The sequence below is a fragment of the Scyliorhinus canicula genome, chromosome 18 (genome assembly GCF_902713615.1).
Source record: "Scyliorhinus canicula chromosome 18, sScyCan1.1, whole genome shotgun sequence".
In the NCBI taxonomy this organism is placed as follows: Eukaryota; Metazoa; Chordata; class Chondrichthyes; order Carcharhiniformes; family Scyliorhinidae; genus Scyliorhinus; species Scyliorhinus canicula.
In genome coordinates this window covers 13,397,101-13,422,574 of record NC_052163.1, presented here as the reverse complement: position 1 = coordinate 13,422,574, position 25,474 = coordinate 13,397,101, and the positions used below count along the sequence as shown (strand labels likewise).

Sequence of the window (25,474 nt, the reverse complement as noted above, 5' to 3'; positions counted from 1 at the left end):
ATGCTTGGGAGAGAAAGAGAGATGTCAGAGAGAGAAAGAGAGATGTCAGAGAGAGAGAAAGAGAGATGTCAGAGAGAGAGAGAGATATGCCCGAGAGAGAGATATGCCCGAGAGAGAGAGAGAGACATCTGCCTGAGAGAGAGAGAGATGCCCGAGTGGGACACATGCCGGAGTGAGATATATGCCTCAGAGAGATGCCTGAGAGAGAGAGATGCTAGGAGGGCAGCAGTGCCTCAGCTGCACGGGGAGGGGGTTTTTGTTGTTGGAATCATCCCGCCCTGGATTGGGTGTGGGGGATCGGGATGACATTTAGATCACACGGGCCGAGTCAGTCAGCCAGCCCCCCCTCCCGTAACCGCTGGCTGAGAGTAAGTCACCGTTGCCCACCAGTTGAGCCCACGCCGGATGACTTTGCGAATAAATTACCCCCGTTTTTTAAAAAAATGCTTCCAAAGAGTGAAGCAAAATGCCGGGGTGGGGGGGGGGGGGGGGGGTATGAAGAAGCCTGCTGGCGGGAGGGCTACCAACCTTGCATACTCGCTGCACAATCTGGTACACACAGAGGGAGATTTCTAACGGATAGAGTTGCCGTGGAGACCACTTACGTTTCTTCCTATGTATTTATTTATTTATATATTGAGAGGGAATGGCGGTGGGGGAGGGGAAGCGAATCCCTTGATCGCCATCTCGCTGCCAGGTCTTTCCAACGGAATCCGCTCGAGCACGGCATCCGGCTGTGACGTCAGTCGGCCGTGACGTCAGCAGTGCGGAGGCAACCTAGCCGGTTCGCGGAGGGGCGGGGCCGTGGGGAGGACGTTCCAGCCAATGGAGCGAGGAGTCCTCCCGGCCTGTCAGGTGCGGTTGACATTGCTCTTTCTGGGAGGACCTGCGGGGTTTCCTAGGCGACGGGGTGGCCCGGCTTTGGCGCCTGCGCGGTGGAGCGCCCCCGCCTGCCTGCTTCTCTCTCTCTCTCCCTCATACACACTCTTGTACCGCCTGCGTGGGCGGATTGGAAATGACTGTCAAGCTGTGAGAGGGAAAGTGTGAGGGAAGAGAGAGAGAGAAAAAAAAAGTTTCAGGGGGCGAGAGAGGCTTTTTATTCGCGCGCGCGGCGAAGTAACTTTTGAGATTAGGTTTCGGCAAGTTGCTGGGCGGCTGACTGAGCTGAGGGGAGAGAGACTTGAGCAAGTCAGCGAACCACCGACCGACCGACCATGTCTCGCACGGACGACGTCCATCGTATGACCGAGAATGTCTACAAGGTGAGTTGATTTGGGTTGGGTTTTTTTAGCAGCAGCTCCAAGAGGGAGCAAAAAAAGGGGGAATGGGGGGTCGGTCACCTTCTGCCAACATGCTGTCTGACCCTTTATCCCCTTTCATTACAATCCAAAACCACAGGAACTTCCAACTTTTTAATCCCCCTCTCCACTACTTTTTTGGTTGAGATCCCCAGTCCAACCATTTTTTTGGGGGGGGGGAGAAACTTTTTATGAGACGGGTTGTTCTCCTGGCAGAACATTGAGTTTTAAAGCATCGGATTGCACTTTACTTGAAGGTCTTTCTGCAGAAAGTTTGGATTATCTTGGCCACAAAGTGGGCTCATCTCACTTGAGCATTTCTCTTTGCGCAGTTTTTCTTGCTAATGAAGGTTCTTGGCTATTCTGATGCATCCCGATTCCGCGTCCCACTTTTTCTTCTTTTTCAAATGTTAAATATTTTATTATTCTTAAGACATTACGTCGCCATGATCCCAGATGACCATTGGCTGCTTTCTTTCCCCTTTTTTGGGGGTGGGGGTGGGTGGGGGGGAGAGCTGACTGGTGGTGATTTAACCCGAGGGTCAGTCACCGCACGAGTGCCTCTCCAAGGTACAAGTTGCCTATTTTTAGAAGTTTCCAATTTGCTTTTTCCAAAGCAGGACTCCTGCTAATCCCAGTTGTGCTTCCCAGTATACAAAGGAAACCTGCCTCATTGCGAAACTGTTTTTATTTTAAAAGTCTACCGTTCAGAAAGATTAAGTACACGTAACCCCCCCCCTTGCCATTTAGGAAAGTGCAGTTTTTCGGTAAAGCGTTCTCCGCGAATTCGCAGAGCACGAATCTTCACCGTGCAGGATGGGGGAATCCTGGCTGGGTGGGGTGGGGATACATTCCGAGCCAGTAATCTGGGCGTGGAGTCCATTTGATGTCATGAGATGCGAAAGCAAAATTTGGGCAGTTTGCTAATCATGGGAACCGAGGGGTTAATCCTTTACACCCATGTATCTATGCCCTTTCATTGGTATCTGATACGATGGGGGTAAAAATACCTTCAGCATTCCTTTGGTTGTTGAATTTCAAAGCAATCTGCCTTTCACTATATACAAGATTCCCTTGCATTTTTTGTGCGCGGAGTAGTTAACTCCTTTCTAGTGCTAGTAATACTGTAGAGTTTAGATTTTAAATTAGTCTGTAGTCGCTCAAAACCGAAGGCGGGTCATTTTCAAGGGAAAGACCGAGGGAATCCTTACTCCTTTGGGGAGCTATGCTCTTGAATTGCTTGTACACCAGGCTTTTTGCACAATTTGTATTATGTTTAAGAGTGATTTATCTGAATGACGAATATTTCTCGCCTTTGTTTTGAATAAATATCAGTTTTCACCATGTGAAATGTAAAGAATGTATTGCCAAGAATAATACTGTATATCTACAAGGTTGATATTGTGAGATTGTTTAATTACCAGCAGACAAGCATTCATGCTGTCCTGAAGATGGCATATGATCTCGGGCGGGGGGGGGGGGGGGGTGCCTGAAGGAAGTCTTTAAAGATCGCCAAAGTATTACATTGCTGATGCTGGACTTGCCCTCCCCACCCTATTGCATACTTAGTTTGTATTCAAAGTATGTGGTGTGAGCATGCTGCTGTCGCAGTATTGGGAGGTGTTTACTGCTCTCAAAATCGGCGGTCATGTGGTTTGGAGACTTTATCCTGTCAGGTTGCAGTGGGTGGTTTCTGGTTTCGTCCAACCTGCGATCTCATTTCACATCTCTTGGAGTGCATTCCTTGATTGTAGGAAAGCAGAACCTGCTTAGAGCTTTCTAATTAGCCTGTCATTACAAAATAATGTCGCAGTGCAGGCATCACAAATGTCAACTATGTAACCAAAACCTGAATTGTCACATTATCAGGATAACTTGTTACAAGGCGAATTGCCACATTAATCAGATTGCTGCCATGTTAACTTGTTACAAGGAGTTCAAATTTGTCGTCATTTTCATACAAATGAAATGAAATCTTGGAATTGGACAATAAGATTTGTGCAGCAGTGGTTTCAGGCTTAAATTCTACTGTAGGTCCCAGTTCTCAGGAAGAAGCCAGTTGCCATTCTCATTGCTGCTATGCAGTGGGTGGGCAGCAACACCAAGTGCCACAGTGGTACTGAAATGATGGATGAGTAATAATGGCTGTGAGCAAGAGAAAATTGGTGATGGTATTCAGGACCCTTTTCACTGAGGATATTATCTCAAGGGCATACCGTATCTCTTCCTTAAAACACTAATTTAAAGAGAGGAAACTGGAGCATCAAAGATAGATTATCGGGAGTAGGTGGAGTGAAGATTTGAGGTTACCATCTGATCAGTCATGATCTTATTAAATGGCGGAGCAGGCTTGAGGTGCTGAATGGCCTACTCTTTGTTCTTATGTTTATATGAAGTATTTGCTTTGTATTACTGAAATGCAGAGATTTTGAGATCCATTGAAGGCAATGTTTTTATTCTTGATCCCAGCTTATTGGGTGCGTTGTTTTATTGTGTTTTTTTTAACCCATATCACTTTAGATCGATGTCCTGAAATACCAGTTCTGTGGCATCTGGTTTGATATTGTGTACTGCAATATCTCCCCTCCATGGAAACACATGCAGTGCATACCATATTTAAGACAAATTTATATGTAAGAAATATAGCTACCCTACACTTGTCTCAGCTTCCATGGTTCTACTTGTTGTAGTGCAGGGAAGACAGTATTTCTAATACCAAATAGAGTGGGAAATCCTTTTGCATTAATTGTCCACTTTGTTTTGTTTTCCTAATAAATAAAATGAGCCACCCTATTTATGTCCTAATTTCCATCCTAAAGCCAGACATTATTTATGAGTGAGTTACTTTCTAAGCAGTTTAGTCCCTTAAAAGATGCAGAATAATATTCTTTCCAACCGTAGGCATTGGGCTAGTTTGCTTTTGGTGAGTGTTATAAAACAGTAGAATGTTTTGATCATATATTGGGTGTTAGCTGAGAAATGCTAAGACATTTTTTGAATACAACCTAACCGCTCAATTGTATTGGTTTAAAAGGTACTGCTACTTTGGCTCATCCTTTCCTGTGGAATGAGAAGAAGAAATTGTAGTTTTAGCATAAAATCCCTGCAGTGCAGAAGGAGGGCATTTGGCCCATCGAGTTTGCATCGACCGTTCAAATTAAAACTCTGCCCATCTCCACTCCCCTGTCCACCCCGTCCTATCCTTATAACCCCATAACCTAACCTGCACATCCCTGGACACTAAGAGGCAATTTATCATGGCAATACACCTAACCTGCACATCTTTGGGAGAAAACTGTAGCACCCAGAGGAAACCCATGCAGACAGGGAAGAAAGTGCAAACTCCGCACAGACAGTGACCTGAGGCCAGAATTGAACCCACCTCCTGGTGTTGTGTGGCAGCAGTGCTAACCACTGCCACCATATAGAGGTTCAGCAGATTTAACTTGGCTTTGGAATAAGTTGATTGGTAAAATGAGATAACCCATGGTTCCAATAGGTTTCTGTTACTCATTGAAAACCAGATGAAGAGACGCTTGGGCCAAAATTTGTATTTGTGAAGCTATAAAGTGGTTCACATTTAGAATCATAGAATTTTACAGCACAAAAGGAGGCCATTTGGTCCATCGTGACTACACTGGCTTCCGAAAGAGCTACCTAGCTAATCCCATTCCCCAGCCCTATCTCTGTAGCCCTTGAAATTCATCTCTTTCGAATATATATCAGCTCTCTTTTGAAACCTCCTATGGCATCTGCCTCCAACATTCTCCCAGGCAGCGCATTCCAAATCCCAACAAGTCTGTCATTACGAAAGGAGTGAGAAGTGGACAGAATTTTTTTTTTTTTTTAAAGAGGGCAGGAAATGCATTCTTTGCTATTATGATGACCATCTTTTCTTTAGAACTATGAGTCAAATTTTACCCTTAATCAATATACTTTCAACTCTTTCCATTGTCCCTCTATTACTGCTGGCACATCTTTCAGCTGCTTAAAGACTATTTTTTTCATATCTGACCTGATTATATCTTGGGTTCAATACAATTTACTAATCAGCAGCAGGGAAGAGTGTGAAGCTCGATTGAGTAAGACCTTTAGGTGCTAATAAATTGATGTGCACATATTGAACGCTGAAAATAATTTCTTCACAGTGTAGTGAGTCATTAAATCAGCACTTTCTTTCAGGTGTGAACAAGGAGGTTAAAGCTCACTGTGAAATAATTGGCCAGGAATCATAGTGGAGCACAGTCGGGTTGTGAATGATTCATACTGGGTGACTTCAGAAACATCGAGTTGTTTGTTGCCGTTACTGTGCTCTGATTGTTAGTGGGCTTTACACTCCCATCAGCTGGTTGTTAAATTTGAGATGCAAGGTTTCCATAATGAAATAGATACCTGAGCAACTATCCACTGCTAACCCATAAGAACAGGTCAGGCCATTCAGCCCATCAAGCCTGCTCTACCATTCCGTTAGATCTATTTCACTTTCCCAAACTATCTCCATATCCCTTGATGTCACGTAATCTATCAATTTCGGCTTTGAAAATCCCTAATGATAACCTGATCACAACTAAATAGTAGGAAATAGAACCACCAAATTGTGCCCTGCCCTAAAGGACAGGCAGGTAATCTCCTTCAAAGTGTACTGTAGCCAGCTATCTGAGGTAATGCAGATTATGTATAGCTTTAACTTCCCTCCAGGGAAACATTGCACATACACTTACTTACTATTACCCTCCACAGTTTGGAGATTTAAGTGTTCATTTGTACGGAGAGTTGCAAACACAATTTCCCTTCCCGCCGTCCTCCAGTCCCATTATAAGTAACTGACCTTGCAATATGATTAATGCTTCAATAGTCAGTTAGGTTAATTAGCATGAATTTATACTTAACACATTTAGATTATAATTATTACACATCTGCCTGGAGCTGTAGTGCAGCATATTGAAACACTAATATGAATTACCTTGGATCCAATAATCTGATATCGTGTTTAGCAGTGAGTTTTCAATCTTGGCCATAGTGTGATGGACAAGTGCTGAGGGAAGCTATCTGTTTCTCTGTGGTAGCACCAGGAAGCCGATAGAAGTTCTGACGAGATGAAAATTGGACAAGGAAAAGAGTAATATGCCTTTTATAAGAAGGTAAATGTCTCTGAAATGGAACATTATCTCTTAACACCCTGAAATTAAGATGGGTGGATTTCAAACAAATATTTGACACTGAAACTCGCTACTTGTTTGTGTACATACCCCTTGTCAAGGTATCTCAATCATCATGAAAGAGGATAACTCATGAAGTATATATTAGATACTGGACTGTGAAGGTGAACAGTTTGAATAATAAACACTAATAATTTGGTTTGAATTTGATAACTTTGTCTTTGGCATTTGTTCAAATAATCCTTAAGTTATACAATTATGCAGTCTGTTTTAAACTATGGTTGGGACTCGATACAAAAGACGTACACAACTCAACCTCTGGTAATCACTTGATCAGCCACCTCAAGATCATTTTTTAAATAAAATACCTATTTCTGTATCAGATCCATGGTTCTAATGTCTGAAACTTCCCCTTGCCAAATGCCCTTCTAAACGTGTCCCAGTAATTATTATAATTTTTTTTTGTTAGTACCCATTCAAATCAATAATGGTTGGGTTGGGCATAACTCCAATCTATTTCACAGCTAAGTGAAGTACCGGATCTAACCTGACAGTAATGAGTATAACTAACTGCTATGAAAATACTTTGAAGTTGAAGGGAAAGATTTCAACTGGTTCAAATTGAACCAGACTTACGACAAGCCCAGCGCAATTACTTGTCCCCCATTATGACTACTCTAACAAGGAGGATGCTACCAATTGTGTCCACACTTGGAGCCCAGTGATCAACAGCAGTTTATGGAACTGTTATAGGTTGTATTTTACAAACCAATCCTTTGGTATAACTACACTTCTCTGAATGATGTCTATCAAAAATCAATTAGAGAAAATTGACTCCCTTTTTAAACCATAGACCAGTTCATTACGATTGGAAACTGGCTGAACAATAAACTGTATGTGCTCCAGTGATTCTTTATATGCTGTAATGTTATATTGATTGTTTTATGACATTAAATTATACTTTGTGTTTGTGTAATTATGCCTTTTTGTAATTAGAGAAATCACATGATACATAATTACTTGTGTAGCTCTTCAAACATTTGCTGTTGTTAAATAGACCAAGTGTAAGTTTCACATGAAATGGTTTGCAGAGATTAACTCCAAAAATGTTATTTGTCCATAATCTGGTTTGCGTTTCAAGTATGCTAAAACCACAGATGTTTATTGCTGGCATGTGAAATTTTTTAAGATGTAAAAATTGCTGTGTGCAGTGCACTGACTATGGGAAACACTCCCACCATTTTATTTTTGTAGACCATTATGGACCAATTCAACCCCAGCTTGAGAAATTTCATCGCTATGGGAAAGTCTTATGAAAAGACCCTTTCCAGTAAGTTATTTGTCCGTTTGGATATTGATCATGCTTTATTACTTGATTTTATTTTTAATATCCATTTATATTAATGTCTGCATATGCATTGTCCTTGTTTGTTTTGCTTATGTAAGTATGTTTGCTCATCTCCATGCATTCTCCTCTAGCTAGGTGGGGAACCAGGCGCTGACTACTCCACAGCTTCTGATCCTAGTGATTTTTCACTCGCCCTGTACATGTGGGGTGATGCAGAAGTGTCCTGTTTCTGTCCAAACTGCGACACTTTGCTGACACAATGTGTCCTGTCGGCAGTCCTACTGAGAACTAATGAAAGTTGGTGCACTATGAAGTGGAAGATTTCAGTGGTAGTAGCCAATGCTGGGGTTTTCACCTTGTAACCACAGTGGATTTAGCGACTGTCTTAATTACTGTACTACATTTACAGGGGTGCTCAAACTGAAATCATATTCAGTAGTTGGATGTTATCTGTCAAGTAACAACATGCAACAAAGGATGAAATTTCCAAGAAAAGTGTAGCTAGACGTTGTACGAGATATGTGTACGGTGTAGTTTCTGCAAGAGGGTTATTTTAATCATAGAGGGATTGTTTCTGCTTCCTGGGATTTAACTTTTACATGTAAGTGAAATTGCTTTAACATTGCTAGAACCAAGGACGCTCCGTTTTCTGCTAGTTTCAGTGAGCAGTAGAGTTTTTGACAACATACTTTATAAATTTCGAGTGATGCCTTTAGCAGTGCAGGATAGGGATACGTCTATTTGAAAGGGGTCATTTCAAGCATTATGTTCCACTTGATCTTTTCACATCTGGATTTGGATGAGTGATGCTAAGTCATATTAAACAATGTTTTGCCTACTAAAGTATTTGCATAAGGTCGGGTGGAATTATTTTCAAATCAGCTGGAGTTGTTCCCTTGTAAGTCTCTTGTGTGTGCTCATTCTGACAATAACTGGCTTTTAGTGTATGTGAGTTGTTTTGCATGTGTTAATGTTTCACCAATAATGTTTCTTGATTTAAAAAAAAATACACTGGAAAGGTAGGTGAAAAAATGGGATGGTGAGGATAACTAGGTTATTGCAAATTTGGAAACTGAAAGTGGGCTCAAAGTGATCAGTACAACTGGTTTCAGATTAATTAAAAGACTGCTGTAAGTCGTTCAGTCCAATGAACTTGTGGTCATATTTAATTCGCAGGGTGGCACAGTGGTTAACAATACTGCCTCACGGTGCCAGGGAACCCGGGTTCAATTCCGGCCTTGGGTGACTGTGTGGAGTTTGAATGTTCTCTCCATGTCTGTGTGGGTCTCCTCCGGGTGCTCCGGTTTCCTCCCACAGTCCAAATCAATTGCCCTTTAGTGTCCAAAACGTTAGGTGGAGTTACTGGGCTAGAGTGGGGGCTTGACCATGGGTGGGGTATCCTTCCAGATGGTCGGTGCCCTTCAAGAGGGTCGGTGCAGACCCGATGGGCCGAAAGGCCTCCTTCTGCACTGTAGTGATTCTATGATAATAGAAATAAATGCGTTAATTGAAAACTTCTCATTGAGGAGGCGGCAATCAAATTTTAGTGAGAGAACACTCTTCTTTCACAATAAACATTTGCTTCAGAGGCCAGCATTGAGGTGGATGTTGGACCATTGTAGAATCTTGTGTGAATTGCACATCATGTAGAATCACAGAATGATACCATTCGGTCCATTGTGCCTGTGTTGACACTGCAAGAACTAATCAATTAGTCCTACACCCTGGTCTCTGTCCATTACCCTGCACCTCAAGAACTTATTAAATTCCCTTTTGAAAGTTGCTATTGAATCTGCTTGAACCATCCTTTCAGGCAGTGCAAACCCAGACCATAACTTGCAGCAGAGTTCTTTTCTTCATGCCCTTCTAGTTCTCTTACCAATCGGTGTCTTCTGTTTACTGATGCTGCAGCTGGAAACAGAGTAAATCCGTTGTGATTTTTGAACACATATGAAACTTCTTCTACCTTTCCCTGTTGTAAGGAGCACAAACCCTGTTTCTCCAGTCCTTGCTTGTGATTAAAGCCTTTCATCCCTGATACCATTCTACATCCTCACAAATCTTGCCACAATTAAGCATGGTGCCCAAAACTGGACAAAATATGCCCACTTAAGCCAAACCAATATTTCATAAAGATTTTATATAACATGCTTCTATTCATAAAACAAAGAGTACCTTCAAAGATTTGTGTATGTGTAACTCCAGGTCTCTTCCCCTGTATCCAGTTTGAAATAGAACCATTTAGTTTAAATTGCGCCTCATTCGTCCCACAAGATTTATGTGCTATATTTATGAATTGTCAGTTCTTTTGTTGTCATTTTTCTACCAAATAAAAGTGATAGTGGTAGTTGCATAGAAGCAGCATACTTACTAAACCAAATGCACATTGGGAGGTTTTGGGCAAATGGTGGTTAATATTCCTGGCACCATTTATGAACAAATAACCTTTTCAATGTTTGAGGTTTATATTAATTTTTTGATAATCTGATTCTTTTTGCCAAACAAACCCTCTATATAATATAATAAAGTAGTCATTGAGTATAGAACTATTGAAGCACTAATAAACGTGTGAAATAATGCAATGATGCATCATAATAAAGGGTTGACCATCTGTAATCAATCTTAATAATAATAGAAAAATAGAGATGTGGCGGAGATGAGGAGAAATTGTATTCTACTTTCTGAAAGGGCAATGTAAATAGGATCAGTAACTTTCAAAAGCGTCTCGGATATACAATTGAAAGTGGGAAAAAATTGCAGGATTGTGGAGAAAGAAAGAAGAGTGGGATTAATTTGATTGCGCTTTCAGAGTCTAAACAGGCATGATTGGCTGAATGTCTCTCTCAGTGGTGTAAGATTCTGTGATATAAAGCTCATGATTTAAAATTTTTTTTTTGCCATGTACAAGGAAATGTGTTTTCCAGTCTTCCATTGCCTGAACAACACTTGAGATACTTTCAGCAAAGGATCATGCATCTTGTACCATGGGCAGAATATCTTGCACAGCAGATATATTGAGATCTGGAACCTCTATTGCAGCCCCTTGATTTTTTTGTGCATTTATTAGCTGGTGCCAAAAATGAAAGTTGAAGGTACAGAAAATCGTGACCATTAGTATATTGATTTGAGTTGATGCAAAAGAGCTGTTTGCACAAACTAAACTGCAAATATTAAATAGACAAGCAAATTTATGGCTGTGTGCAATTTCCAAAGTCCTACTGTTAGCAACTAAAATAATAGCATACACAGTCAGCTGAAAAGTATTTGCCATTACTCTAGTGAGACTATGATGCTGGACCTGTGTTTGTTAATTCAATAGTAAATATCGCAAAATTGAAAGCAATGTGTCCATTTTAACTTGATTCATTGCTCGCCTTGGTATTTATGGTAGCACATTTGCTAGTAAAAATTCCAAATGCTAGTCAAACTGATATTTTTACTGTCACTATGGGAGGTCACTGAAAAACGAATTCTCAGATTTTAATACAGAAAATATTGTAATCTTGGGGCTTGAATCTAAATCTATCTTGAGCTGCTTTATATTGCAATTGTTTTAATTTGGATTCAGTGAGTGAACTTTTAGTTTTGACCCTTTTTGAAGTCCTGCTCCTAATAGTAGACTGGTGGTTCTAATATTTGAAAGTTTACAACAGGTCTACCTTCCGGTTAAGGAAGATGAGAACCGGTTCATGGATGCCGATTTTTTTTTTTTTTTTTTTCCTGGAATCCAAACTGAAACAATATCAACAAAAGAAAGTGGCCCTCCATGGTAAATTTTTACTGGTGGTTGTAGCTATCACTAGTTCTGCTGGGAACACCATCCTGAATTTTGTTTTTTTTACTGTTACTGTTTTTTCTCAAACCTTGTTGGAACATTACCTCAGGTCACATGGGTGCAGAGAAAATTGGGATCAAGAAAGCCAGAACAGGTGAGAAATTCATACCGTATGTGCAGTGAACCAAATTCTATTCGTGCATGTATGGAAACAACATTTTGTTATTGCTCCACCACCTAATTCCATTGTTGTCAATTTTTTTTTTGCAAAAGCCACAATACTGTAATGGAGAGTGAATGTCGACATGCTGAGCTGTGATTTTGTTTTTTGCCCTTAATTGGCAAAATTCTTTGTCTTTGAGGCTGACTTGACAACATTTTAAAGGCTCCTTAACAGTAGGTTAGTCAGCTAGCATTATCTAATCTGATTCTCGTCATTGCAATTAATACTTTTGTTGCTACTTTGTTGTGTAAAATGTATAGTGTGACCAGGTAAATAGGTGCTGTGGAAATCAATGCAAATTAGGTTTCTTTGTAGCACAAATGTATGTAGTTTATGGGAAAGTTGAATGCAGATTCTTAATATTGTCTGGGTAGTGCAGTAGTAAGACTGATCGCTGAGTCTGGTTGAAATCCCAAGGTTGCCTAATTTTAAGGTCCTTCGGCCTTATTCATGTGTTGTCAAAAGGTTTTCTTTGAAATTAAGAAATATCTTGCACTAATAAAGCTTTTAATCATCTTATGATGCAAAAGTAGACAAGAATTCCTTCTCTCTCTGGAGGATCTTCCAATCAGCATAGTGAAAGCCCGTGGTCTTGGCCAAACTACTTTCCAGGTTGAAGGAGATTTCGTGGAAATGAGCAACAAGAGAGGGGAGGTCACATTGAAATTAAATTTGTGACCTTCCCTTTTTGTTAACCAACATAATGTATGTTAAAATGTTCATAATGCATGATATGAGTGATCTGAAATAATATAAATATAACTGAACTGTACTGAATTTTCAAAGGTGCAGAAATTATTCTTCTGATCTCCTGATTTTACACACATCTATTCCGAGAAATCGTTTCCATAGCAACAAAAAATATATGTCTGGCTTAATTTATTACCATTAGGTACCTTGAGACTGACATGCGAAAATATTTAAGCGTTGCGATCCCATGAGATGAATGTTCTAAGCTCGTTGGAAATGAGAATGAGTAACGTCCTGTCCCTCTATCACTATAATGGAGCATATAACACCTCTGCATGACACAAATATTTGGAAATCCGCTTTAAATTTGATGTTTCTCTTATTTTTTTGTAACTGGTTCCAATTTGCTTGAAATCATTTTATTCAAAAGTACCCCATCTTTAATGAAAGTGGCATCATTGCTATAAGACTGGGATATATATTGTGAAAGAGAACTCAAAATACAGGCTATAAAGGTTGCAGAAGCGATACCATTGCTTCAGTATATTTGGCCCTGATGTTTTCGTATCAGTTGAGAATATCCTTGAACATCAACAAGTGAAAACTCCTTTTAAAATAGATTTTTTTCCCTCGCATTTGTACACAAACCCTATAAATAAACCTCCTTTGACCGTGGACATGTGGCAGGTGTTGGCAATTTGCCAAAACTCTAGCAGAGAAAAGTAAATTGATGATTGAGTAAGGTAAAGCTAATATTTCAGACCTGTGATTCCAGTGAAAGGTCATATGGAGCTGAAACATTAACCTTCCTCTCTCTGCAGATGCTGCCTAACCTTCCAGCATTTTCTGTTCGGTTTTCCAGCATCTGTGTTTATTTTGCTTGTAATGACTGAATACTTTTGGGTGTGTGTCCGGTTTTGTTGTTGAAGCATACCTCTTCAGGTAAGATCCAAATTATTATGGTTGTGCTTCTGCTAGTTCACAGTGATACACAGCATACACTGAATAAAATCCCTTGACTAAATTTAAAAATCCATATATTATCTCTTCTGATGACCTATATAACCTGTGTTTTAATCCTAATCATTCAACCTTCCTTACAAAATATCTTGTGTTTTATTTATAAATCGTGCTTTAACTTGTCTAACTTGAAAATTTGCTGAACTAGGAATACTGCAATTGATTTCCTTACATGGTTTGATCACTGGAGTATTTTTTGATGATTTTAAGGCTATGTTAACATTTGAAAGCTTTTAACTACTTTTAGAGTTAGTTTGTTGCTGTTTGTTCCATATGGTGTAGAATTGAACGTTTGCGAAAGATAAATAAGGGAGAAAATTATTAGTTTATGCTTATGGCCAGGTATTTCAAAGTGTTTAAATTAGTCCAATAAAATAGTTGCACCTAGCTAATACCTCGATATATGATGTTAAATGCAATTAAATGTTAATAGATATTTAAATATAAATAGAAGGGGGGGGGGGGGGGCAGGGCAGAGAATGAGGTATTCTGGGGTATATTTCTGAGCTTAGTACTAATTTTTATTGAAATTGAAAAAGAAATTACCGGATTGTAAAAGATGATCCTGGAATAAGGCTTCAACGACACAAAAGTGGTTGAAAACTAATGGGCCCAATTTAACAGCCTTGTCACGCCTGACTTGGTGACACAACAAGGCCGGTAAACTTTGCAATAGGCCTTTCGCCAGATGTCACGATCTGGATTTGGCCTCCCTGGGCAAGATCCAGATTAGCATATAATGGCTCATTTAAATATTTCTGAGCCAGATTCTCCTAGTGACTGGAACCTAACAGCCTCACCAGAGCACCGTTTCGCACTGGTTTCCACAAACGTGGACTGGATGTAACGACGCCTCCGGGATCTCCCAGGCCATTAGACCCCCCGCCCAAGGTGGTTGGGCACTGGGCAGGGTGATACCCTGGCACTCCCACCCAGGCACCTTGGCACTCCCCGGGCACCCTGGGGAGTTTCGAGGACCCTGGAAGTTGGGTGCAGTGGGGCGGCCAGTGGCTCCGCTGGGGGAGGTGTGTGTGCAAAAGATCGTGACGCCATTTAAAAATAGCGAGTCGTCTTTCTGCACTAGAGAGCTGAGCTGGTAAGTGCAGCCTCGAGGGGAAGTTCCTGCCGAGGCCAAAAAAGATGCCAAAATGCCATTACATAGCGGGGTCTTTGGCAACAAGAAATACCCGCTAAACACACCCAAAATGGATCTCTATTTCTGTCCCGTTAAATCGTGCCCAATGTCTGCAATACATCAACTATGAGTTAAATTTGATCTTTGGAAAGTGCAGTTCTTCACAATCTAATGCAACATTATATTTATTTTGTTTAGATAATTGGATTTGATTTTAATATTGTTCAAAGAAATTGTCACTTCCTGAAATTGGCTGTATTCATCATACTGAGATGAAAGGGAATCTGAAATTGAAGGTGATAAATGACAAACTTGCTAGGGTTGGATACTCGTACTCTTTCTTTTCTAAAATGTTGAGTAAATATTATGCAGGAATAATTACAATAAACAGTCCATCTTAATTAATGGAAAATGATTTAATTGAAGCCCTTTGGGTGCTCCTAATTTTGTAGTATCACATGTACAGTCATACACGTACATAATATATATGATAAATCGGATGCAAAGCTTATATATAGATGTTTGTAACCAAAGTATCTGTTTTGTAACTTATACATTTATGTGCTAAATGAAGGTGAGTATGCCAATGTATAACTTGCTATGTTTTGATTTAATTTGAACCACCATCCTCTGATCAATGTATATCCCATCTATAATTCATAAAACCTCCATCTATAATTCATAAAACCTCTATCAAAATTGTTCAAAAATATGGTTTGTACCACTGACTGCTGTACTCTTCTTGCTTTTATTTCCCAGTTTACTGAAGTGTTAAATACACTTTCCTCTTATATTAAAGCCAAAATTAAATTTTGTAATCCCGGATTGCTCTTTAAAATCTAGAAGTATCAAAATTTGAAACCATACTGACAATTAAAAAAAAAAAAGCAAAGTATATGCTAAATATGGTGTTCAATGGTTTGACCACAGAAACCAAATAACAGTAAATCTGCAAACAAGGCTCTGATTGACAAGTACATTTTCAAAACTCTCAATGTTCCAGGTATGACCTATGCAGCAAAAGGCTATTTTGAGGCCCTAGTGAAAATGGGTGAACTTGCCAGCGATAGCCATGCTTCCAAGGAGATGGGTAAGTACTGATTTACAGCATGACTAGAATATGAATGAGTTGCAAGTCTGTACTTGTTGTAAAGGTGAAGTTTTACACGTGATCCCACATTAATTTGCTTCAAGGACAAATAAAACAATACAGCATGGCGTTTGTAATTTGGTGAAAAGTTGAGTGCTGCTTTAATAGCTTATCAATGTTGGTAACATTTAATGGAACAAAGGCTGTAAAGTATCTTGAAATCATTCAGTGCTTTAAATTCTTATATTATTCATAAGTGATAATCTCTGAGCATGCCTGGCGAAAGGTAAGAAAGTAAATCACCCAGGTTGCTTCTGATTGATATCCAGTGAGCTAGCTGTGTGGGAAAGTGTCGTGTAAGGATAGGATTAGATTTAGTTTTGATGCTCATTTTACCCACTGCATAGGTTTCTGCACGAATAGTAACTTTCGGTGAGGTATTGGGGAGCTGTCTACGCCAGTGAACCATAAGAAACACCCTCAGATTAAGATGGGAGAACAAAGTGATCATCTGGTTTTATGCTCTTGGCTATTTGGGATTTTATTTTGTTGATGTAATGCTGGAGTCAACATTGTTAACTTGTGGTCTCAAATGCTTTCCATATTGTAACTGATGAGTTTCAGCACACAGTAATATTAATGCATCCCATTTCTCTGAGTGAAAGATTGTTAAAGGAGACCGCATCTCTCTTTTTTTGTAAATGCTTGCTTTGGTGGGGCGCCACATATATTGCTGTGGTGTCTGGAAATGTATGATTAATGGGCGCTTGTGTGTGTGTATATAAATGCATATACCATATATTTATATTACATTTTAATCTAGAGACCTAATAGCCCCAAACCCAGATAATTGTGGTTTACTGCCATATGAATCCCTTCCAGCCTTTGTACCTTCCTTTCAAGTGTGCAATCTCAAGATATTTGAGGTATAAGTCAATGGAAACAAATTATATGTCTCTGTAATTATCTCTTTTGTAGTTCAGTTACTTTCAACATTAAATCAGTTAAGCTCCATTTTAGCAGTTTGACGTTAGAGCTCATTGATTAAATTACAACTTTGAAGTCTTCACTATTAATCTTTGTCAAAGAATTACTTTTGCTTAGTTTTGGTCACCTTGCCAAAGGAAGGATATATTTGCTATAGAAAGAGTGCAACAAAGATTCACCAGACTCATTCCTGGGATGGCAAGAATGTCATATGACGATAAGTTGGAGAGACTGGGCCTGTATTCTCTAGTGTTTACAAGGATGAGAGGTGATTTCATTGAGAAACACACAATTCCTACATGGCTCAACATGGTAGATGCAGGGGAAGGATATTTCTCTGGCTGGGGGTTTAGAACCAGGGGACGCAAGTCTCAGAATAAGAATTGGGCTATGAGGAGGAATTTCTTTACTCGAGGGTGTTGAATCTTTGGAATTCTCTACCCAAGAAGGCTGTGGAGGTTCAGTCATTGAATGTGTTCAAGATAGAAATTGACAGGTTCAATTCCCAGCTTGGGTCACTGTCTGAGTGGAGTCGGCACGTTCCCCCCGTGTTTGCATGGGTTTCCTCTGGGTGCTCCGGTTTCCTCCCCCAGTCCAAAGATGTGCAGGTTAGGTAGATTGGCCTTGCTATAAATTGCCCTTAGTGTTCAAAAAGGTTGGGTGAGGTTACTGGGTTATGGGGATAGGGTTCTCTTTCCAAGGACTGGTGCAGATTCATTGGGCCGAATGGCCTCCTTTTGCACTATAAATTCTGTGATAGATTTCAGGATAGTGAGGGAAAAATGGTGTTGAAGTAGATGATCAGCCATGGTCTAGTTGAATGGAGGTGCAGGCTCAAGGGACTGAATGGCCTACTCCTATTTCTTATGTTCCTATAAGCTGCTTTGATAAATAGCTGTTGTCAGGCGAACTGGATCTGAGCAAGTGCTCATTATTTTGTTCAAAGTTTGTGCTGATAGTTCCTCTGTATTTCACCGGAAAGCAAAATAGATTGTGAAGTAATGGTTTAAATAATTTATGCAGCCAAACTGCTTATTCTTCAAGCATGGTGAACTGTTGTAACTTGCAGAGCAGTTTACGCCCAACAGCTGTGATATGAATCTTTAAATACAATTTTGTGTCATACATCAGCAAGATACGCAAGGTTGAAATTGCATTTAACGCATGAACATAATAAAAAAAACTGGCATCAGTAACCAGTTTTATCATGTTTCCTGTAACCTCTTTTTCAAGTCACATTTTCACTTTGCAGCACATGTATACATGTTTCTTCTATAAAAGTGATTTGCGGTGATTCATCTGCCAGTCCCCATTAAACATAAACTTATGAGGAACTATGACTGGAATTTAAAGCAAAATGGAAATTCAGATTCATTGAAGAAATGTGAATTAAATTTGACATTCTTTATTCCTCCTTGGGATGTGGGTGTTGCTGGCAGCACTGCTGTCTATTTCCCACCCTTAGTAACCCTCCGAAGGTGGTGGGCCTCCTTTAGCAATTTGATTGAAGTGAATGGATTGTGGGGCCACTTTGCTGGGAAGTTAATGAGTCAGGCACATTGCTGTTGGGCTGGAGTCAAATATATACGGCTGGGTAAGAACAGAAGCTTTCCTTTCCTAGATGATATTTGTGAGCCAGCTGATCTTTTTAACACAATCCAGTAACTTCAGGATCTCTTTTGTTCACTGATGCCATTCTTTTATTATCTCAAATTGCCAGGTGGAATTTGAGCTTGCATGCCATCCTTTAGATTACTCGTGACATAATCAGCCATCTATTATATCCATGTATTTGAAATTCGATCAACATATTCCTAATAGGGTAAATTGGGAAGCCACAGTGGATGACTATTTTTGTTCTAAATGACGGAATAGATTAGAATCTTATTGAAATGTGGAATCTTGTGCAATGTAGGATCCTATATTGAACTTCTTGGCTGGGAAGGTGGACAGCTATCCTTCTTTAATATAAATTGAGTACCCAATTCTTTTTCTCCAATTAAGGAGCAGCTTAGCGTGGCCAATTCACCTACCCTGCACATCTTTTTGGGTTGTGGGGGTTAGGGTGCAAATTCCACATGGACAGTGACCCGGGGCTGGGATTGAACCTGAGTCCTCAGCGCCATGAGCCAGCAGTGTTAACGCATCACCACTGTGCCACCAAGGAATTAAGTAGTTTTGATGAAATACAATACTGATTATGATTGCTGTGTGTCTCCAGTAATGAAGGACCTAACTTGGTCACAAACTGCAGTTTGTGTCATAACGGTCACAATTCTAGGATGCACATAAACTTTTAAACATAATTTGTTGGATTTAAGTGAAATGACCAAAGTGGTGAAGTTTACGGTGTTAAATATATCAGAGTAGATGATGTTGTGTCTACATTCTGAGGAGGAGATTATTTCCATGCTGCTGCATGAAATGAATTAATGTGTCTTGTGACTGGAGTCATGGGATGCATTAACTGTTATTGGGAAACCAGAGCATGCTAAGCAAATCCAGACAGAACTTTATTAAGCAAAAAACAGGAAAATAGGCAGATCTTTTTTGAAGTTTGAGTTGCACTGCCCAATTATGCTTACTTTCATCAAAATGTTTTGTACATAAAAATATCAAGTTGTAATATTTCTGAGGTAACTAATTTTTGCAAAGTGGTCAATTCTGCATTGGTTATGCCTTTCTGAATTTCGCCAATAAATTGTGTTGTTTAAGAGCAAATAGTTTTTCGAGCGCTGTCATTTATCCTTTACAGTCTAGTGTAAACTTGTTTGAAAGTCTTTTCTCAATTTCTGGTTTTGGACCATTGTTGCATGAGCATCATCACTTTTCCACTTTGAACATGTCCTTCGTATGTGAGGTAAAATGAAAGGCTTGACCAGTGTCCTGATTTGACCTCTTTTATATAATTCCATGTTCTGAAACATTTGAGAGGTCAAAGTCACAAAACAGATCTCGCAAATGCCATTTTTTTTCCTTGTCCTATTCCTCTTTGGCTCAGGGACTTCTTTCTCCTTTCCTAGCCTTTCCCAACCGTGGCAGAAGTCTGCTAAGTTAACTTCAATTAGATTGCGAGTCTGCCTTGTGGCTTGCCTTTTGTTCTGATTATGGGGATGGGCGGGCGGATAATTCTGGCAGTTGGCATACTGGTTTGCTGTCAGCATCCCATCCCAGGTCCTTTTCCTGGAGGCATAGCGGACGTGGAGGCATATTGGACATGCAAGCAGCGGATAACTGGTTAAGGTAAATAAGAAACCAATTAAGGCCGCTTGTCAGAAGCTGAAGCTATGTTCTATGTCAGAAGCTAATTGGAACAGGTAAGCTGCTTGGAGGTGGCCTCCAGCGACAGATAAGGGAGTGTCAGCACATCTGGCAGGTTTTGAGGCCCTCCCTACCTACGCCACAGTGGTGGCCTGGAGGCTGTGGCCATTTTTTAATTCAAATGTGTTAAAAGTTGGGGGTGCCACAGGATGGAGGACTTGCCTGCAGTGCAAAGCTACAGTTCCTTTTGGGTTGGAGGGTCTCTTAATGGCTGGTTCACAGCTTCAAGAGCCCGCAAACCATCCTCCATTCAATTGCCAGCATGTTCTCTGACCACAAATTGGTGAATTTAGGGAAAATCACTGCTGAGTGCTAGCTCCCAACACAGTTGAAGGTTGATCCCAACGTTGAGGTCGCAAATTCTACATTGGTCTTTATAGCTCAGTGTTATCCATGCCATTTGTAAAGAGAAAGGCCTTTTAAAATATTTTCTATTAAAACACCTTAAATTGGCCCTCTTCGAAACACTTGTCAGCTTTATAAGTATTCTAATTTCAGACTTGATTTTTACTAGTTGTCAAGCTCCCCTGAGAGATTTCCCTGGTATCTTCAGTACACAAATATGGCCTGTTGCTTCCCCGGGGAACATGGCAGCATTACCGAGCATGGGCAGCTGATGTTCCTGCCCAAACAGCTTGTTATCTGATTGTTAGTGATGAATGAATGTGTTTTTGATGCTTGTGTTCTATGTTAAGATATCACCTAATTTAGTAAGGGAGCAAGAGGTGATGCTGTGGGAGCATTCTTTCAGAGCGACTCGAGGCAAGCTTTTTCCCTGTAGCAGTTTTGTTTTCTTGTTGCATGCATGCTGCGTCACTCCATTGAGCACTGAATTTGTTAGGGACACATTTTTTTTTAAGGATTTACTGTAATTGCTGATTTAAAATTTGGATGTCCCACGTGTTTTAAAATAATTTGATCTGTGGCTAGATTATAGATATTCTGTAAATCTCAATTTAATGGCCCTAATATTTACAGAGAGGGTATGGTGGAAGCCAAAAGTGATGGAAGAACCCCGCAAGGCTGCGGATAGGAATGTTCTGTGTTTAACACAGGACCTCCATCTTCAGTTCTTTTTTCCTTCCATTTCCACCTGGCAACTGACCAAATTCGCAAACTGGATGACTAGTGGTCCGCAATAGCAATGGCTGGAGGTGGCAGCCAGGCACTATTGGGGACACTCCATAGCAATCAGGAAGGGTAAAGATCAGCAGTTAGAAGTTTGGGTAACTTAGTAATTGTGTTAAAAGAAAGAGAGGCCATAATTAGCAGAGGATAAAAGTCTTCCTTGAACCAGGAAGCATCCAAAGCCGACAAGATGTTCTGTAAAAAGTAATTAATCTTGTGGAGCTGGCAGATCCAACCCCGTTTCACTCCCCTGGGAAACTACTAAGTTAGTCCTGGACTCCCATTGTAGATAGGAACTTAATTTAAATTTTGGAAAATAGCCTGAAACTCCATTTGACAGGTTAAGATTGCATACGGGTTCATTTAATTATCTTAATGTACTGTTTTAAAAATAACATTTCATATTTACTGGGGAAAATAACTTTAATTTTAGCCTGTAAAGTTCAGATTGTTGAAAATATTAACTTAGTTGCTATTTGATTTGAGATGCTCCCAAGACTATGATTTCATTTGTTTTGATTTAATTGATTGGTAACTTGTCCAACAGAGAGCAATTAGTATTTTGTAGCCCTTTACTACCCAGCCAGTGCAGATTAAAATCATTGAACAAGAATTCTGTGTATTAAAATCTTTTCAGGGGCAGCATGGAGGTGTAGTGGTCAGCACTGCTGCCTCACAGCGCTGAGGACCTGGGTTCAATCGTAGCCCTGGGTCACTGTCCGTGTGGAGTTTACACGTTCGCCCCGTGTCTGCGTAGATCTCACCTCCACAACCCAAAGATGTGCAGGGTAGGTGGATTGTCCATGCTAAATTGCCCCTTAATTGGAAAATTAAAAAAGAAACCTTGTTCATTTCATTCTCCTTTAGATCACTCTGTGAGTTGCAACTCTATAAACTCCCTGGAAAGCATTTCCTTCAGATAGCTTCCCTGATGAAAACAATTAAGATGAATTATTGAGCAATAGATACCCCAGTAGACCAAACAACAGTCTTTTACTTAGAAAAAATTGCTTTGAAAGTCAGCTAATTAATTTGACTTCTTTCACCTAAGGGTGGTTCTCTCTCTAATCTCTCTCTAATCTTTCTTTAGCTGAGTATTCATCTGCAATTTTTTCAGAATACTACTTGATTAACATTACTGTCCTGTTGCTGCACTCCAAGTCTCTGTCTTGCGCAAGAGATTTGTTATTTGCGATTTTATTTCATCACTGTTTCTTGGTGATTTTCATACTGTTATTTGTCCTCATCTTCATTGCTATGCATGGAATATTATAGCATTTAGGTTGATAGTTATGTCGGGTCAACATTTTCCCATCTGCTAATTTCTTTTTGCATTATTGAGCTCTTCACAATTGTGGTGAATGTTGCAGGTTTGAGTTCACTGGTTAAATAAAGAACAGGCATTTAGACTACCAAATCCTATTTCTGAGCATTTTTATACCAATATTTTGTCTGAGGTGTCCTCGTTTGACTACGCAGCAAAGATGACAGTTGAGGGTTGACAGTACTTTGTATATTTGCTTTGTATTAAGCTTAAGGGTGCTCGTATCATTAAGATATTGGCAGCATTAAAACATGCACATGTTTTGCTTTAAAGGGACATTGTTCTGTGGTAAACAGATTGCCCATTTGGCAGTACACAGCATGACAATAGGCTGTACTATGGTTGGAAATGGGAGCCGTTCCCAAAGTTACTGTAGTAGGCAAAGAGTGCTTTGTTTAAACTCTTCAAACATTACTGGGAAAAATGCAAATGATTCATCTGTTAGTTTTGAGCAGTTCAATTTTAATCACTTTCTGCCTTTTGCCATGCCCCACCTTGAGATGACAGTTCCTCTTTTAAATAAAATACATGGTTTTCCATCCATCTTTTAGATGAGATGTTAAACTATGGCCCTGTCTATAAGTTAGTAAAAAGATTCCTTGATACTTTTGAGTTCGAAGTTCTCAACCAATGACTTAGCTAATATGCAACCCTCAGCCAATATTACTAGAACAGATCATTTGATCATTATCACATTGCTGTCTGTGGGTGATTTGCTGTGTGTAAATTGACTGCTGCATTTCCTACATTACAACAAAGCCTAAACATCAAAAAAGTTACATTGGCTGGAAAGCACATTGCCCTTGGAAACCAGATTATAACAAAATAAAGGGCGTGTGGGAGAGAGTGCTCGTTCCAAGCTTTTATCTTTTTTTTTGCTACATTGATATGACTATCAGGCTTTAATCAATTTTGATATCCAGTCCTGCATAAAACAGGTAGTTTTTATTACCTCAGGAACTATTATAGTCATCGTCAATAGACAATGGACACGATGTTCACAAAAGGGAATAAAGTCCCCGAGCGAGTTTGTTTAGCCGCGTGTTTCTCCGTACTACAATGCCTTTGATACATTCACCCATTGAGTCTTCACTGTCCCGACTGAGCAATTGAGGCAAAGCAATGAAATCTATGATTTGCTGATTCTTCATCATGCAGCTTTACATCTACATCTTGATGCCAAAGCTGTAGGCATGCTGTGAACCACTAGCTTCTCCCTGCAGGTTAGGCCTATGTTGTAAAGGATAACGTTTCTGAAATTGTATCTCAAGTAAATGTCTTCCACCCCACTCTTCTTCAATGGCTTCAACAGGCGTTGTATTGTGGCAGGGATTGTTGACCGTTTCCCATTTTAGACCTTGAGGGCTTCGTTTACATCTTAATGCCAAAGCTGTGAGTGTGCTGCTCCCTGCCAGCTGCTCTCTGCAAATTGGGCTTGTGTAATAATGGTTAACTTTTCTGACTCTGCATTGAAAACTGCTGTATTGTTCCCACAAAAAACTCCCGACCTCGCCCCCTCCCAGCCCAAACGCACCATGGGATGGTCCCCTGGTCCAATCGCGTGTGTACAGAAAATGCCAGCTTGCCACCATGGCAGTGCCAATCTGGCATCCTGCCAGTGCCCACCAGCCACAATGCCAGACTGGCACTACCAGGGTTCCCAGGTGGCACTAGCAGTGCCAGGGTACCACCCTGCCCAAATGGCATGCAGCTGGGGATCTCTGATTCCCATGGCGACCCCCACAAGTTCTGTTCTGTCCGGTCCCCGTTTGTGGGGACCAGTACCAAACCCGCTCTAATATGCAGATTTGCCAAAAACTGATCTCGCTCGCCACTCGGCTTTGTACCCTAAACTCTGGAATTCCCTTAATGTATTATGGACCTTATATATGCAGTGATACATTAAAAATGTTCGGAACTAAGATGCTTCTCTGGGCTTTGTTAAAAGCTTCAGCTTGGCTAACTTGTTGAAGGTGTTGTATGCCATGTGTTGAGGGGGGCATATTTTATGGTGAAAGTGGTGGAAGCTACCAACAACACTGTGAACTGTGATTGGATGGTGAATAGCGAATACTTGGATTAGATTTATGAAGAGTAAAGTTCTGCTTTTTATGTTGTCGACACAATACAATTATGCCAAAAGCAGCTGGTTCCTGAGAGGAAACCTTGGGGTAAACTTGAAACACAATAAAATGAAACAAATTCTTGTGACATTTTAGCATGATTTACTATTCTAAACAAGAACAAAGGGATTTCATGTTTTTTTGCTGCAGGATAAGGAGTCCAAACTAGTCTAGACCTGACTAATTTATTGAATTAGTTCATTTACTTTGATGAAAGTCACAGCATCAGGAACAATAATGCAAGTGTGCATGTAATGCTATTAGCCTGCAGTTAGCTAGACATTCTGTCTCATGATTTTCAATTCTGGTCATTCGGTCTCTCCCAACCTCCACCAATTGCTGCGCCTACCAGCAGATTGAACATTTAGGGTGGAATTCTCCCATCTGGGACTAAGTCCCATGGTGGGAGCAGGAATGTGGGGTCTTTCCCGCGAGTGAGACACCACGCCATATCTACTGCCCCCCAACTCATTAATTATGCAAATGGACGATTTGTGCGTATTCCTTAGTGGCCAAGCCTGTTGGTATTTTTAAAATAAATTAAGAGTACCAACTATTTTTTTTCCAGTTAAGGGCCAATTTAACGTGGCAAATCCACTCCCATCTTTGGGTTGTGGGAATGAGACCCACACAGACGAGGGAGAATGTGCAAACTCCACACACAAAGTGGGTCGGGATCGAACCCAGGTCCTCGGCGCTGTGAGGCAGCAGTGCTAACCACTGTGTCATCATGTCGCCTTGGTGTTGATGTATCTGAGTGCTTTATTGAAAGCGACCAACATCACTGACCCACTATTAGAAGAAAGGAAATGGACCTCCTGAGAAAGAAGATGGATTTCCAGGGACGCTCTGA

General features: G+C 40.4%; 1 protein-coding gene across 3 annotated transcripts in view; it reads left to right on the top strand.

Annotated features, from left to right (window-relative positions):
- The first annotated feature begins 913 nt into the window (after positions 1 to 913).
- LOC119953040 (brain-specific angiogenesis inhibitor 1-associated protein 2-like) overlaps positions 914 to 25,474 on the top strand; it is a 90,132-nt gene continuing 65,571 nt past the window's right edge. The window contains exons 1-4 of one of the 3 annotated variants that reach the window (XM_038776830.1): positions 914 to 1,262; positions 7,712 to 7,787; positions 11,690 to 11,734; positions 15,652 to 15,738. In XM_038776830.1, the coding sequence (XP_038632758.1) occupies positions 1,215 to 1,262; positions 7,712 to 7,787; positions 11,690 to 11,734; positions 15,652 to 15,738 (256 nt within the window). In that variant the 5' untranslated portion in view covers positions 914 to 1,214. The remainder of the gene's footprint in view (positions 1,263 to 7,711; positions 7,788 to 11,689; positions 11,735 to 15,651; positions 15,739 to 25,474) is intronic. The other 2 variants (XM_038776831.1, XM_038776832.1) reach the window with 2 other exon arrangements.